Source organism: Sinocyclocheilus grahami, unplaced genomic scaffold (genome assembly GCF_001515645.1).
Source record: "Sinocyclocheilus grahami isolate Dianchi unplaced genomic scaffold, SAMN03320097.WGS_v1.1 scaffold1610.1, whole genome shotgun sequence".
Lineage (NCBI taxonomy): Eukaryota > Metazoa > Chordata > Actinopteri > Cypriniformes > Cyprinidae > Sinocyclocheilus > Sinocyclocheilus grahami.
The window spans coordinates 53593-70454 of record NW_015506789.1 but is presented as its reverse complement, the minus strand read 5'-3'; the positions used below and the strand labels follow the sequence as shown (position 1 = coordinate 70454).

At 39.5% G+C, this 16862-nt stretch overlaps 1 protein-coding gene across 2 annotated transcripts in view; it reads left to right on the top strand.

Moving 5' to 3' along the window:
- The window catches only part of ppp3ca (protein phosphatase 3, catalytic subunit, alpha isozyme), a 64014-nt gene that overhangs the window by 32511 nt on the left and 14641 nt on the right, over positions 1-16862 (top strand). For both annotated transcript variants that reach the window (XM_016257865.1, XM_016257864.1), the window contains exons 3-9: positions 911-1035; positions 3026-3137; positions 5851-5996; positions 6126-6265; positions 14423-14500; positions 14692-14786; positions 15261-15386. In XM_016257865.1, the coding sequence (XP_016113351.1) occupies positions 911-1035; positions 3026-3137; positions 5851-5996; positions 6126-6265; positions 14423-14500; positions 14692-14786; positions 15261-15386 (822 nt within the window). The remainder of the gene's footprint in view (positions 1-910; positions 1036-3025; positions 3138-5850; positions 5997-6125; positions 6266-14422; positions 14501-14691; positions 14787-15260; positions 15387-16862) is intronic.

Sequence of the window (16862 nt, the reverse complement as noted above, 5' to 3'; positions counted from 1 at the left end):
GCAGCTTTGGTGAACACGAGACTTCTTTGGAAAACGTAAAAAAAATCTTGCCAACACCAGACTTTTACACTGAAGTGTTTGTTAACACAGGAAAGAAAACTGCTTGTCAAACGATCTCTTGCTGTCTTTAAAGTGGGAGAAACAGGAAGTGAGATGCTCCACATTTTTTTCCACAGGTCTCAAGCATGGTGACGCACTTACAGTAGGTCATATCACACAATCTGGACCTTTCGCTGTAAAATCAGATTCCTCAAGCAACTGAAATTCTCCAACTCGTTTCCCTTCCCACAAGCTCAGAGTCGGAACAAACACACTTGCTCATTTCAACCTCTGTCTTTGTATGTCAGTGATGTGGGCTTGATATCTGTGTTTTCTTACGTGATGCATGAGCTAAGAGGGTTTTAAATGCGTGTTTCCCTCTCTGTCCGTGGCCACACCCACACACACTACAGGCTGAGAGGCCTCTGGGGCAAACGCTTAGGCAGCATCTCCATGCCAACGCAAACTCCTCATTTATTTCATTCTTTATTCTCATCAAATTCATGTCTCCATGGCAACAGGAGTTTGCATTTCGCTCCCTCTCTCTATCACAGAGAGAGAATTGTGTTGCAAAGGACTAACGTAGATTTTCAGGCCAGCTATGTTTCATATAGGTTCACGCTCCCAGATGTGCACAGCTGTCATTTTCAATTCGATCAGTTCGTTATGGCTTGAGCAGTCTAGTGGTTGATATTAAGAGATTACGCCTAGCACAGAGCTGCAGTTACAGTATGATTTTAATAGCTATGGCTGTATGAATCCGCCATGGATTAATGTTTCTATATCCTGTATATTGAACAAACAGCTTAGGCTGTTTGCATCCAGCTCAGCCAGTCAATATATTCCTCTGTCTTTCTCTTTCTTTATGCAGTGTGCGGTGACATCCATGGTCAGTTTTTCGACCTGATGAAACTGTTTGAGGTGGGAGGCTCTCCAGCCACGACACGATACCTCTTCCTGGGTGACTATGTGGACCGGGGTTACTTCAGTATCGAGGTGAGAAAAGTTCCACTGAGATAGTATATGCATCCATCCATCTACGATTTCACCCTTTTTAATCAAGTTAATTGAAAGAAATGATTCATTTGAATGAAAAGGTTCATTTAAGTCATAACCAGGTCCAGACTGAATATGCATTAAGCATTTTCTCAACTGATTTTGGGCGAAAGCTACAGAATTGATTGAAACATGGTGTTAAAAAGAGTAACTACACTCTTACTGGTAGCTGAAGGCATTATTACATTTATTAAATTATTAAAATCACGTCCAATAAACAAATTATACAAAAACTACAAAAGAAGTTAATTGTCATAATGCAAATTAGTAAATAAACATGCATAAATATTAATAAAATTAATATTAATTAATATTACATTTAAAAAAATACCTAGCTAAATACTATAAAAATGTATAAGTGTGGTGTGATGTTTTTTTTTTATGGTGTGTGTGCACCAAAAGCGAATGTATGTAATTATTTGCATGAGTAAGTCAATAATAGATGCAACTTTGCGCCGGACGACGTGAATGACGCAAATTGAGCAACGCGATTGCTGCGAACGTGCGATATACACCTCAATTGCGTGTTTCTTGCAAGTTGAAAAATTTCAACTCAAACAGAAAATTTGCATGACGCGTTGTCGCGCAAGCCAATCAGCGATGAGCTTATTGACACATCCGTTTGTGCGATGAGCTTATTGACATGTTTTGTTGTATCAGAAAATGGAGAAGAGCATTACGCAATGTTTTTATTCGCACAAGTGACACGAAAAACATCCCAAGGGAAATCTAGAGCAATAACATGATGCAAATATTTGCTTCGCTTTTGTGTGCACACATTATAAGAAATATTCCATGTAGTCTCTCTGCAGTCTTATTGATTACTTTACTACTATACTACTATATTGTAGTACATACACATTTATAAAAAATTAAATAAAAACACTTATAGCTAAATACTATTTAAAAATTATAAATACAGTGTGACATTTAAAAAAAAAGAAGTATTCCATGTATATTTATTAATATATTAATACACATTATAACTATTTAATTAATCAGTAAATGCTCATAAAACAGCATTATAATTATTAAAACATTAATAAGCTTTTGTTCAAGATAAATTACCACATTGCAAGACATTGCTGCAACTATTTGCATCATGTGACTAAAAAAATAAGATGCCAATAATAATGAAATAAAATATAAAATAAAATAAACATTTAAAAATATATTAATAAACATGTACAAACATCCGTGTCTGCAGCTCATAAATGACTTCTGTTGCAACTGAAGCATAACTGTCCCCCCTCAGTAATACCTGTATTTATTCGATTCTTAAAATTCACTTAAAAATGAATCTACATTTTTCATTTTCAATGAAACTTGCATTAAAAGCATAAACTACACTTGCTGTTGACCAAGCAGGCTCGGTTATTGGCTGATAGTCTCATCCCAGTTATCTTGTAACTCTCAAGTGTTCCTTTGATAACAAGAATGGGCAATTCTGTCATACACGTCAGGGAATCATCCTCCAGCTTCAAACAGAGAGGAGGAATCAGTCATCTGTGAGCGCTGTGCTCTGACGTTCGTGTTCTTTGACATGTCCAATTTCTGCCATCTTTGACTGCAGGCCATGATTAGCTCTGCGAACACATCTCAACACCGACTGCTCAATTAATTCACTCAGCTCCCAATGTTTTGCTGAAGAATTCTTCTTTTATTTGCTAAAGCATGAGATCAGCATGAGTTGTGTTTAACTGTGCGTGTATTAGCAGTAAAGGGAGAGGAAGAAGCCCATGTATGGTGCGAGGGCAGCCAGTGAAGGTGATGAGGACTGACAGTAGATGTGATAACATATGTAATGTAATTGGAAGAGTATCATTAACACTACACAGACCTTGTGCTGGCCTGCATTAGCATGGTGTTTGTAGGTATCTCATGGATGTGGCCATATGTTTCATTTCTTTTTCTCTCCCCTTCTCTGTAGTGTGTTCTGTACCTCTGGTCACTGAAAATGCTCTACCCAAAGACGCTATTTTTACTGAGAGGAAATCATGAATGTAGACATTTGACAGAATATTTCACCTTCAAACAAGAATGTGAGTATCCCCCTTGTCATGCTTGCAATGTTGTATTAATATGCAGCAAATATAATTTGTAATAGCAAAAAAAAAAAAACAAAGCTAAACAGAAGCTTTTTCACTAGTAGTATACTATTCTAAAGTTTGGGGTCAGTATGATTTATACTTTTAATTCTTTTATTCATTAAAGATCCATTAAAGTGTTAGTAAAGACATTTATAATGTTTTCAAAAAAATGATATTTGATGTAAATTATATATTAATTACATGATTAATTAAATAATATTAGCAGCACAGTCGGTTTTAAATAAGAATAAGAAATGTTTGAGCAGCAAATCAGCATTGAAATTACTTTTTAAAATATAGCAAACAAATATATTAAATTGTAATAATTTTACTGTTTTTACTATATTTTTGACCAAATAAATGCAGCCTTGTTGAGCATAAGAGATTTTAAAAACATTTAAAAAATCTTACCAGCCTCAAACTGTAGAACGGTAGTGTATATATATTTAATGTAATTTATATTTATATTATAGTTCAACATTTGTCTTTTTTTTTTGTATATTTGATTAGTAATTCAGTTTTAAAAGGAGTACATGAATTTGTATATGTTCCTATATTAAAAAGGTTAGTTTTCCAGTATTAATAGAACAGATTGATTTATCATAATTATATATATATATATATATATATATATATATGTATGTTTGTGTATATATATATATATATGTATTTTTAGTTTATTCGCTATAATGTTTCATAACTTAGAATAAATAATTTTATGTTTTTTGTTTATATGTTTATATGTTTTATATGTAAATTTGAAAATATATATATATATATATATATATGTATGTGTGTATATATATATATATATATATATATATATGTATTTTTAGTTTATTCGCTATAATGTTTCATAACTTAGAATAAATAATTGTATGTTTTTATATGTTGTGTTTATATGTTTTATATGTAAATTTGAATTGGAGTTCACATTTCTGAACAATGACAAAGTTTAAAAGGGGTATTTCCCTATATTTCACTGAAAATAATCAAATTAGAATAACAGCGCACAACCCTCAATTCACATTGATAATTTCCTACAATGTCTATTGTTCCTGAAAGGACAAATCTATCCATTTAAAGAGAATGAGGTTTATAACGCAGAGCAGTTGGGAGGGGTAGAGGAGGGGTGGGATGTGGAGTATGAGGTAATGCATCAGAATGGAGCTTTCCCATGAGGCCGAGCGGCGGAGCGCAGAGACAGGTGAGGTTGGAGGGAGAGGTGCGGAGTTGACGGCAAGCTCTTTCTGTGTCTACTCCACTGACCTGTCGCCATGGTTACAAATGCTTTTGAGAGGCGGTGTATTGAGACATAATGAGAATAGGACACGCGTCGACACACTGAGAGAGAAAAAAAACCCTCTTCCGTCTGGAAACTATGTTTTTATATGTTGTGTTTATATGTTTTATATGTAAATTTGAATTGGAGTTCACATTTCTGAACAATGACAAAGTTTAAAAGGGGTATTTCCCTATATTTCACTGAAAATAATCAAATTAGAATAACAGCGCACAACCCTCAATTCACATTGATAATTTCCTACAATGTCTATTGTTCCTGAAAGGACAAATCTATCCATTTAAAGAGAATGAAGTTTATAACGCAGAGCAGTTGGGAGGGGTGGAGGAGGGGTGGGATGTGGAGTATGAGGTAATGCATCAGAATGGAGCTTTCCCATGAGGCCGAGCGGCGGAGCGCAGAGACAGGTGAGGTTGGAGGGAGAGGTGTGGAGTTGACGGCAAGCTCTTTCTGTGTCTACTCCACTGACCTGTCGCCATGGTTACAAATGCTTTTGAGAGGCGGTGTATTGAGACATAATGAGAATAGGACACGCGTCGACACACTGAGAGAGAAAAAAAACCCTCTTCCGTCTGGAAACACTGTTTATCTTGTGTGTGAGTGTTTGTGACGCACTGAGACACATGGGGCTGACCGCTAAAGTTCGGTCCCAGTAGGAATCTAATGAGACCGGAGAAAAACATGATAAGTGCTGTTATAACAAAATAGCTGTTGCTTGCTACAAATATTAGTTTGTTTTTGCAAAATAACTGTAAAAAAAAAACAGTTTTCTTTCTTTCTGTTTCTTTGTCATAATGAGTTACCTTCGCAACATGATGCAGTGTGTAAACATGCATTAATGATAACAATGCAGTCTCAGTCATGCCTACAATGTCAGAATTTTTACTTTATTAGAATATGACCAGAATTGATAACAACTACAGTGTAAACTACGCCATTATGCTAAAAATAACCAATATTCGTAACAGCTTTCCTTGTCTTAAAGGTACAGTAGCAAATACAGCCTGTTTTGAAAGCTTGACTGACATTAAAAGTGGTTTTCAGGTAAAGGTAAAAAGAGTTTCTTTCATATGTTGATCATAAAAGTAAATATTTTGAAGAATGCTGGTAATCGAACAGGTTATGGTCCCCAACAACTGTGGTTTTTCAAAATTCTTCAAAATATCTTCTTTTGTGTTCAACATAAGAAAGAAACTCATACAGGTTTTGAATGACATGAGGGTGAATAAATGATGACAAAATGTTCATTTTTGGGTGATCTATTATTTAATAGTGAGAATTGGTCCCCAAACTAAAGTGTGACCAAAACGACTTATTTTCCTTTGTACTCATTTGCTGTTTTTCTCCCTCACTGTCTATCAGGTAAAATCAAGTATTCAGAGCAGGTTTACGATGCCTGTATGGGCGCATTTGACTGTCTGCCCTTGGCAGCTCTCATGAACCAGCAGTTCCTGTGCGTCCACGGTGGCCTGTCCCCAGAAATACAGACCTTAGACGACATAAAGAAGGTACTGCCAAGCCATGCGTGAACAGCAGCGCTGTGTGGGAGGAGAAAGATTTCATGCATGGCTACAAGAAAGCAGTATTTGTGTGTGTATTTTTGTATTCTGTATTATATTTGTGTCTCTGTTGCCTAGTTGGACCGGTTTAAGGAGCCCCCAGCATTCGGGCCTATGTGTGATTTGCTTTGGGCTGATCCCTTGGAGGACTTCGGCAATGAAAAGAGCCAAGAGTACTTTAGCAACAACACAGTCAGAGGATGCTCATATTTCTACAGGTGGGTGGTTTTTGTGTGTGTTTTGATGTGTCTGAGTGGGAATATGCTGTCATACTAAAAGTTGCTAAAAGAATCTGCCATTAAATAGCCTATAATGGGATTATCAGCATAATGAATATAGTAAAAACAGTAATATTGTGAAATGTTCTTACAATTTAAAATATTATGTTTTTTTAAATGTAATTTATTCCTGTGATGCAAAACTGCATTTTCAGCAGCCATTACTTCAGTCTTAGGGCCAGTTTGACTAAATAGGGCAAATTAGCACGAGAGCGCAATTCCAAATCAGCGTAGATGGGCGTTGAAATTTCTGCAGGTGATTTACTGACAATGTGCAAATTAAAGAACACAGACGCAACATCTAAGTTCCATAATGACCAATGCAATCTACCAAGCACAGCGCAAATTAGCAAAAAGGATTTGGATAAAGTGTTCCTCTGGCATTCCTGTGTTCTCTGTGGTGCCTTTTCCTAGCAACAAATGCGCAAAATAGTTTTGTAACACCCCTGTGGACTGTTTGTTGTGGTTTCTTCCCCTTGTGTTGGTTTAGCCCGTCTAATTATTAGTTAATCACCTCATTGTGCTCACCTGTCAGTCCCTCGTTAACTGCCCTATATCTGTTCCTGTCTCTTGTGTTCTAGTTTGTCGGTTATTGTGAATGTTACCCCGTGTGCGTGCGTGCGTGCGTGCGTGCGTGCGTGCGTGCGTGCGTGCGTGCGTGCGTGAGCCTCTGCCTCTGCCGCTGCCTCTGCCTCTGCCTTGTTGTGCTACATTAAATATTCTTATTTTGTATCCTTGTCATCCTGGTCATCCTGCCTGCCTCCACACACCTGGTCCGTGACAGAATAACCAACCCAAAAGTGAAGTATAGCGGCGTCTTTCCCCTCGTTTGTTTTCCCAGTTTTTATCAGTTTTTATTTTTTGTATGGATTACCCCGCCTTCCAACTCCTCCTGCTGGAGCAGGGAGAACGCTCTCTTGGGGACCACACCCATGACTTTCTGTCCTTGGCTCACCTCACGCACTACCCGGACAACTGCCTCTGCACGTTCTACCAGGTTGGACTTAACGCCACCACACGAGCGCAGTTGCCCGGGGAAGGTCCTCGAGAGCTTCACCACCTTCGTCGAGTGGGTGCTGGTGTCCTGCAAGTCCCAGCCAACCGTGGGCATCGCTGATGACGACACCAGCCCCACTCAGGACCCTGAGCCCAGCCCACCATCTCCCCGCAGTACGGAGCACAAGCCTGAGCCCACCGCTGACGGAGAGCCATTTCCCACTGCGATCCACGAGCCGGAGCGAAGCCCTGCGGCTGAGAAGAGGATCGTCTTGGATGTTGAGCCCGACCCGTCAGACCAGGTGCGAGAGCCGGTGACAGTGCCCACCACAAGGGAGCAAGCCGTGGACGTTGTGAGCGCGGAGAGGAGCTCCGCCCCCTGCATCATGGCTGAGGATGAGCAGACTATGGAGGGCGGTCAGTGCCAAAACGAGGAGAGATCTCCTGATCCCCAGTTCAGCCCAGGAAGGGCTCCTGATCTTCCCAGCCCAGGAAGGGCTCCTGATGTTTCGTTCAGCCCAGGAAGGGCTCCTGATCCCCAGTCCAGCCCAGGAATTGCTCCTGATGTTTCGTTTAGCCCAGGAAGAGCTCCTGATCCCCAGTCCAGCCCAGGAAGGGCTCCTGATGTTTGGTTTAGCCCAGGAAGGGCTCCTGATCCCCATTCCAGCCCAGGAAGGGCTCCTGATGTTTCGTTCAGCCCATGAAGGGCTCCTGATCCCCAGTCCAGCCTAGGAAGGGCTCCTGATGTTTCGTTTAGCCCAGGAAGGGCTCCTGATCAAGATCTCTCTCCAATGCCCGCTCCTCAAAAATGCCCACCCGCCCACCCGCGCTGGCCTCCTCCAGCGTCACACTCGCCTCCACCGTCACCCATCGATCCATCAGCTCCACCGTGCTCCCTCGTCTCTCCGGCATCGACCCGCCATCGCCTCTGGACTCCTTTCCTCTAGCTGCGCCTCATCGCTCTGTCCTATCGGCTCCGTTGGGCTCCTTCCTCCCATCAGCTCCACCTTGGTCCTCAGTCGCTCCGGCTCCGCCGCGGATCTCTGGATCTCCGCCTTGGTCGCCAGAGCCCTCGGCTCCACCATGGCCCCCCGGATCCTCGGCATCCCCCTGGCTCTTTGGCTCTCTGCCTCGGGCTCCTCCTCCACCTGCTCCGCCGCCGTTGGTCGGCCCCCTGGAGTTGGTGGACATTCCTCCTCCATGGCTCCTCCCTCCGTCGGCTCCACCATGGGCCGCTATTATAGCTGTGGCCAGGGTCCCACCTGGCTCCTCCTGCTCCGGTTCCCTCCTGTCTTCTCCCTGGCTCCTGCTTCCATCGTCACCTCCCTGTACTCTGTTAGCCATCCTCCTCCTGGAAGTCCGTCCTCCGCCGAAACCTCCACCTGTCTGCTCTGCCTGCCAGCCCTTTGCCTTCCCCTGTCACCATCTCACATCTACTGCCTTGTCCCCCTCCGCCCCTCCCTCTGTTTCTACAGTGCGAGGACGCACCTTCCGGGAGGGGGGAGTAATGTAACACCCCTGTGGACTGTTTGTTGTGGTTTCTTCCCCTTGTGTTGGTTTAGCCCGTCTAATTATTAGTTAATCACCTCATTGTGCTCCCCTGTCGTTCCCTCGTTAACTGCTCTATATCTGTTCCTGTCTCTTGTGTTCTAGTTTGTCGGTTATTGTGAATGTTACCCCGTGTGTGTCTGTCTGTCTCTGCCTTGTCATCCTGCCTGCCCCCACACACCTGGTCCGTGACAAGTTTAAGACATGCTTTTTTTTGGGCGTTAAATAATGGCGCAAATACCAGTAATTTGACGAGTGCAAACATTAAATCACATTGCGTGATTCATTGTAATATTCTCCTCCCATAAATTTTGCATCTGAAAGGGAAACAAATGCATATTCAATAAGGTTAGGCACAAAAATAACTGTGTCCACGCCTTTTCAGCGCTAATTCTTCACTGTGCTTCTTAATGCTGACAGGACTATTTTAACACCAAAAGACGGTTTGCGATGGCGCAAGCTGTTAGTAAATCTGACCCTTAGTGTCACATGATCCTTCAGAAATCATACTGATGCTGCTCAGGAAACATTTCTTGTTATTATCAGTGTTGAAAATGGTTGTGAAATTTGAAATCATGATACTTTTTTTTAAAGCAGAACAGCCTTTATTTAAAATATAAATGTTTTGCAACATTATAAATGTCTTTTCTGTCACTTTTAATCAATTTAACATATCCTTGCTAAATAAAGGTATTAATTTCTTTGAACAAAAATGTATTGCCCCCAAACTTTTGAATGGTGGCAGATATTTTTGTATTTGTTTTCAAAATATTAAAAAAATATATGTTTATATATAAATTTTTTGTTCACTCATTTAACCAGCAGATATTGAAAATTATGATATTAGGATTCTAATTTGGAGGATAAAATACACAAAAATTATTATGTTTTTAGAGGGTTTTAAATGTGGCATTTGAAACCTATGGAATCTTATTACTGCCACAGAATAAAAAATATAAATGGTAATTGCAGCTTTTTATCCCACATTTGTGTGAGATTCTATATGTATGTCTTAATTCCGCTGCCGCGATACCATGAATGTGCATATGTGTGTGCATTGATGTTGTGTAACATATTGTGCACATATGTGGGCGGATATATTTGTGTGTATGTATGTGTGGGGACAGCTGGGTCGGTGGCAGGTTGTTGGGTCCCTCCAGGTGCTCAGGGTTGATGTTGTTTTCTGTCCTCTGCTCTGACTGCATAGAGCTACAGACTCTTAATATTTCACACACTCTGCTGAAAATTTGATGGAACGGCAGTACACTGGTGTATGTGAGAATAAGTGTTTGTTTCTGAGCGAAAGTGAAGATTGGTCTGTTTTTTTTCACCGTTTAAATGTTCGTGTTTTAGCATTAGCATTAGCATGTCGTTTTCTGAAACCAAACAGTATCTATCTAGCTATCTAGCTATCTATTCAGTGTTTAGTGTCTGGTGTAAACTGCAGATTTTGGCCAGTGGTTTGGAGCCCTACATTCATTAGTGTGTCTCTGTGTTATATGCATATTACCAGAGGCAGCCATGTTACAGAACACACACGACTGAATTCATCACACATACACATGGCGCTGCATACTCTACTTAGACAGATATATACCCACACACATCTCTGTTATGCAAGGCGCACAGAAGCCATTTGTTTTAATCTGTGTTGTCAGTGTTCTTCGAGCTGCCCACCTCCCTGAATCACCATGTTGGTGTTTAATCACTCCTCTTTCACTCCATTCACTCTGTTTGTTTATGTGACTGCCTTTATGCACTTGCAGACTCCATGTATATGGTTCCCATAGATCATTTGCACAAATGAAGAGAGAATATTTAGAGAATAGAAGAAGCAATTAGTGTAAATGTAAGTATAATTAGTATAAATATAAAAATTAATTACATTTTATTTATGAGCATTTTATACAGAATATTCAATACAAGTTCAATACAAGTTAAGCATTTTTGGCATAATGTTAATTGACCTTTTGAAAAGACCCTCTCCAGTTGATGTTGCTATGTCCGACAAGCCATGCCGCTCTCACGCCACACATCATGTTCTCACGCAGTGAAAATTACATTGTGGAGCAAAGAGAAAACTGACAATGTGCCGACAGACAAGACAGAGCAGGTTACTTTAGGTATGAAACAAAGTCTCAGCTTAAAAACTGTCATTTTTTGAAGAAATGCATGTGTCGTGACAGATCGCTGCAGCATCTCAGTTTAAGCAGCATGTGAAGCGATAATCTCTTCCTCTTTACTAGTTATAGCACAAAATATACATGAATGAACATCAGATAGTACCTTGTTTCAACAATTTTTCAAGTTCAAGTCCACCGACTGTCTGGTGTCTGGCAGATTCGGCATTGTGATTGGTCAGCTCGCCTGTCAGTCAAACTCCCTGCGAAGGGACAATTACCACAAAACAATTATTTTCCTATAAAAAAGCAAAAATGCAAATGTAATGTGAATCATCACAGAAATGTGAAGCTTATCATTTGCTCCATTTACTTCACATTCACATTAGCGAAATTTCAGCAAAATTTAGAGCCCCATTGTCTTCTTTTTGTACTGTTTGTGTAGCAATGTATAAATCATAGCTCTTTTATTTTAAGGCACTTTTAAACAGCTTTCTGCTGATTAACACAGCGAATCCACATGACCAACTTGAACCCGTTGCGAAATCTGCTTAGAGAAATTCTCAGGCGAAATTTAAGATTGTTTGAATTCCTATTGAACTGACTAGATTTCACCCGTGAATATTCGCCGAACAACAGAAAATGCGCCCTTACTTTAAGTGCCTCACTGTAACGCAGATAAAAAAAAATTTTGGTGAAGAAATCACGAGATGATTTGAAATTATTTTTGGTGGTTCATCAACACAAGTGCTGTCAATTGAGATGAATTTGCAACAAACAATATTCCTTTAAATTATGTCTGCAAATAATATGTACTTCTCCCAAATTCATGTATTTTCCGCTATGGTTTCTAATATGTAAAAATCTTACTTATTTGTCTAATGTCGCTTTTCCACTGCATAGTGCGACTCGGCTCAGTACGGCACGGCACGGCACGGCACGGCTCGGTTTGCATTTCCACTGAAGTTTAGTACCGCTTTAGAGTGGGCGGGATTATTCACATGTCGTTGTAGTTGCGCCGCCTCTACTACCGCGACTCCTGAAAAACTTTTTCATTCTGCGTCGCCCCATCAAGCTTTCGCTGGATCCGCTCCTCTGCTATCAACCAGAGGAACGTCTGTACTTCCTCAACAGTTGCGTTCGACCCTTCGCTGGCTGTGCTGATTTAAATCTAGCAGTTCTCTTGTGTTTGTGTCGCAAGTTCAGTGACGCTGTTAGTGACGAGTCTCTCCAGCCAATCCGTGATCAGCAGTTTACACGTCACGTTTTGGTAACGGTACGGTTCACTTGGAACCTCAACAGAGGTGGTACTAAAAAAAGTACCAGGTACCAGGTACTATACCCAGTGAAAAACCCCCCAAAAGTGAACCGTACCGAGCTGTACCGTGCCGTACCATGCAATGGAAAAGCGCCATATGTGGACGCTTCTTTGTCAGATTAAGTTTGAAGTGGACCAGATTTTATGTTGATCAAACGTCTGGTCATGCGAGACTCGGGTGAAGCTGTCAGAAGAGGAGATGGGGGGATGCCCTTTCAGCCTTTTGCATCGCACTGTAGTCAGCAGAAAGAGTGAGATGGAAGGAGTGAGTGAAGAGCTTACACTGCAGCCAGCAGCGGCAACTCAGCTTTGCGATCTATCCCACAATCCCCAAGGGCTCTGCAGTGTGGTGTTGCCATGACGACCTGTTTCCTCTTCCCAAACTGGAGCGAGTGATAGCGAGAGAGAAAGACAGATGCAGAAGAAGAAGTGATTTGTAGAGAGCAGCGGTAAAGCAGCAGTGCCCCCTCATTAGCCAACGACACGAGAGAGAGAAAGACCAAGAGCAGCTCACACCCTCCTTTACACACTCTCTGGGTTGTAGGCAAACATATGTTAGTACTTTCTCACAGTGAAGCTTGACAGCATCCATCTCCATTAATTTTCATTGTATGGAAAAGAGCAGCATGAACATTCTGCCTAACATCTCCTTGTCTGTGGGTGGAAATCAAAGGATAATATAGTATATCAGTTTTTTTGATTGTGGCAGAGAGCAACAGTCAGGGTCCTGGAAGTTAAAATTTCAATTTTAGTGACTTTTGACATGAATTTATAAGCCCATAAACCCAGACTGTGAGTTCTGAGGTTGTTAATTGAATGTATATGTTTTTGTTGAAGCCATTAGTTTGCATTGCATTTTTTTCTTATTTTTAAATCTTTTTAAATTAATTCTCTTTAACAGTTGAATTTGTCATGAAAACTACATTACCCATGATTCTGTACTGAAAATTCCACTAATCAGAGTCATGGTGAGCAAATTGTGCCAAAAGTGCTCTGCAGGGAACGCCCATTACCATGAACTTATAACGTAATCGAGGCGGCAGTTGCTATGCTGTCAAAATACTTAACTATATGTATATTTATGCATATTTTGCAATAAAATATATTGTTTCCATATGTATAATAAACAAATATAAAATTATTAGTTAAATAACTCTCCATTGTTCTTCATTCTATTGTCATTTGCAGTGCTTCCTGGGATTGTAGTTTTTTTCTCTCACCAAAGGCGTTAAGTACTCAGCTGTAATTTTGTATTTTTGTCTGATTTTCAAATACTTTCTTGCTTTAAATCAAAGTTTGTAATGTTATGATTCACCTCGTAGCTGTTTGGCTTAGTTAATGGCATATAACACTTTAACAAAGACTTTTTTACAATCCCTGTAGGAAAACCCAATGGTTCCAGAAGTAAAAAAAATACTATGATATTGCAGTGTTTTTTTATTATTATTTTAGTGTATAGCAATTGTATTGTCATTCTGAGTTTAAATGAAAAGTAACAATCGCAACACTACACAATAAGTTCCCATTAGTTAACATTAGTTAATGCATTAACTAGCATTAACTAATGAGGAGCAATGCATTTGTTACAAAAACAGTGGAAACAGTGTTACCAAAAGAATTGAGTTGCTCTGAATAGTGACCTCCTTTTTACCAAAAAATATGAAAAATGTACTACAAAATGTAGCAAAAATTATTGGCATAAAAATATAGATTCAGCATTGTGAGATAAAGTATCACAATACTTTGAATGAGTAATTTAATTGAAACTCAAATCATGTTGGGTCTGCTGAGACTGTGAATGTATTCTATATCTATTCTATAGATATGTGAACTATAATTGCAAATATGTAAAAAAACAAAAAACAGGATTTCTTTCTCAGGAAATCTGTTAACAACATGATAATGCTGCACAACAACAGTTGAGCCCACCCTTCTGGACACATGTTGAACTGCACCCATGCTCCATTCACACGTGAATGTTTTGGTTGGCTGACAGTGGAAAGCATTGAAAAGAACAATCCAACATTAATGAGACACGTCCACCCACAGTTTCTGAATGTTGGCTCTTATTTTCTCTCTCATTCTCCTTTCCTTCTCTCAATCTCTGTATTGCAGTTATCCGGCTGTCTGTGACTTCCTACAGAATAATAACTTGTTATCAATCATTCGAGCACATGAAGCACAGGATGCAGGGTACGTATTACCTGTCTTTCACTCTGTATTTAAATTTTTGTGTATTAATATGCACCCTTTAGGTGTAGATAAGGTACTAAGGTGTACTTTTAAGGGTACACTTTTTTCATACACACACAGTTTTCTGCACATTTTGTCTATAAAAAGTAAATTAAAGTGTGTTTGTCTTCGCTCTCTTTCTCTTCTAAAAGGTACCGGATGTACAGGAAGAGTCAGACCACTGGCTTCCCTTCCCTAATTACCATTTTCTCTGCGCCAAACTACCTTGATGTTTACAATAATAAAGGTGAGTCGTGTTTTCCTTATGTGCGAGAAAAATGGAGCATTGTGATGGGAACAGAGAGCTGGATGAGAGCGTGGGCGGGACCATCAGCTTGAGTGACTCCATCCATGTGGTCTTATCATCCGCTGATGGAACAGGGTCAACCTCTCAGCAGTACCATCTAGTAGAGGCTTTTTGTGAAAATGAATGTTCAGCCACATACAAAATTGATATACTGTATATCCAGATGTATTAACACCATGTTTGATTGACATGTTTTTCCTTATAAAGCTAATTTAGCTTGGGTTTTGTCATATCATTGTGTGTACACAATGTTTCAGCCAAAAATGTAGACAGCGATTCTACTTGAATTAGTCGATTAGGAAACAAACCCAGCGGCTCAGGAAGCCACGCTCTCTTGAGATTATTTCTCATATTATTGATTTGCGAATTTTCATAAGCTGGAGGCTCACTTTTTCTTATTATTCACTTCCTCAGCTGCCGTCCTGAAGTATGAGAACAATGTAATGAACATCCGGCAGTTTAACTGCTCCCCTCATCCTTACTGGCTGCCCAATTTCATGGATGTCTTCACCTGGTCGCTGCCATTTGTGGGGGAGAAAGGTACTTATATTTCATATATACATATATACATACAGTATATATCAGTGCTGTCAATCGATTAAACATTTTTAATTATTCACACTTTTTTTTTTTTTAAAGTAATACCACCTACCATTCAAGTTTTTAAGTATACTTTTATATTGTAATAATTTCACATGCAATCTTCAAATCAATGTACAAACAACATAAAGGCAGTATATTTTTTTAACATTTGTTTAGTGGCATCTTTTTTATGACTAAAGGTGAGTATACCAATACTGATGTCTCTATGAAATTGACCATTGATTATAGCTATTTAACATTAAATTATAAATGAGAGCTATCAATTTTAACATTTATTAGACTTTAAAAAATAACAACTTATAATTTAACTTAAAACAATCTTCACATAAACCCATTATAATAAATGTCATACCTGTGCCCTTCAACAAGTAGGTAATACACAGAAATTGAATAAAGTTATCAAACACTGAATTCTAATTTGAATCCTTAAAGCTACAAATGTTATTGATTTCCTCTTTTTTTCTTTTTTCTGTGTTATTAGGTTTGTTGGCTGCTATTTTTTTAAGAGCTGCCGCTGCTAAACGTGACGCGGATCTGACATGCATTGTGTTTTCTCACAACCTTTTATGTATAATTGCGCTTTAATATGAAATGATATACAGCGCGCCAGCTCATTTGTGTGTGCAATTGAAGAGCATGTGTTACAAGCACAGTATAGCAGCAGACAGGAGAAGAAAATTAGTTTTTACTGACATATGGCCTGACAACATCTCATTTGACATCAGTTCACTGATGTTGTACTGAAGTTCCTCATCACCTGTTCGTTTGGACTCGTGCCTGGCGCTGAGGCGAAGTGGAGCATCTGAAAAGTCTCCTGTTTGATGTGGTAAAGACGTTCTGCGCGTCTAAATAAACAGAATTTGTGTCCAAAAAAAAGAGGCAGAAGCAGCTGTTGTGAGTGGGGTGGCTGACCCTAGCCCTGCCCCTGCGTTAATGGTGTTGACTATTTTTAACGACGTTAAACTAGAAAAAATTAATTGCATATGTTAATGCGCTAATTTTGACAGCACTATTATATACAGGTGCATCTCAATAAATTAGAATGTCATGGAAAAGTTCATTTATTTCAGTAATTCAACTCAAATTGTGAAACTTGTGTATTAAATCAATTCAGTGCACACAGACTGAAGTAGTTTAAGTCTTTGGTTCTTTTAATTGTGATGATTTTGGCTCACATTTAACAAAAACCCACCAATTCACTATCTCAACAATTGTGTTCCAAAATTTCTTGGTAAACGGGTGCAGTGAAATTGGTTTTCAAAAAACACAATGGACCAACACCAGCATATGACATTGCACCCCAAATCATCACAGACTGTGGAAACTTAACACTGGACTTCAAGCAACTTGGGCTATGAGCTTCTCCACCCTTCCTCCAGACTCTAGGACCTTGGTTTCCAAATGAAATACAAA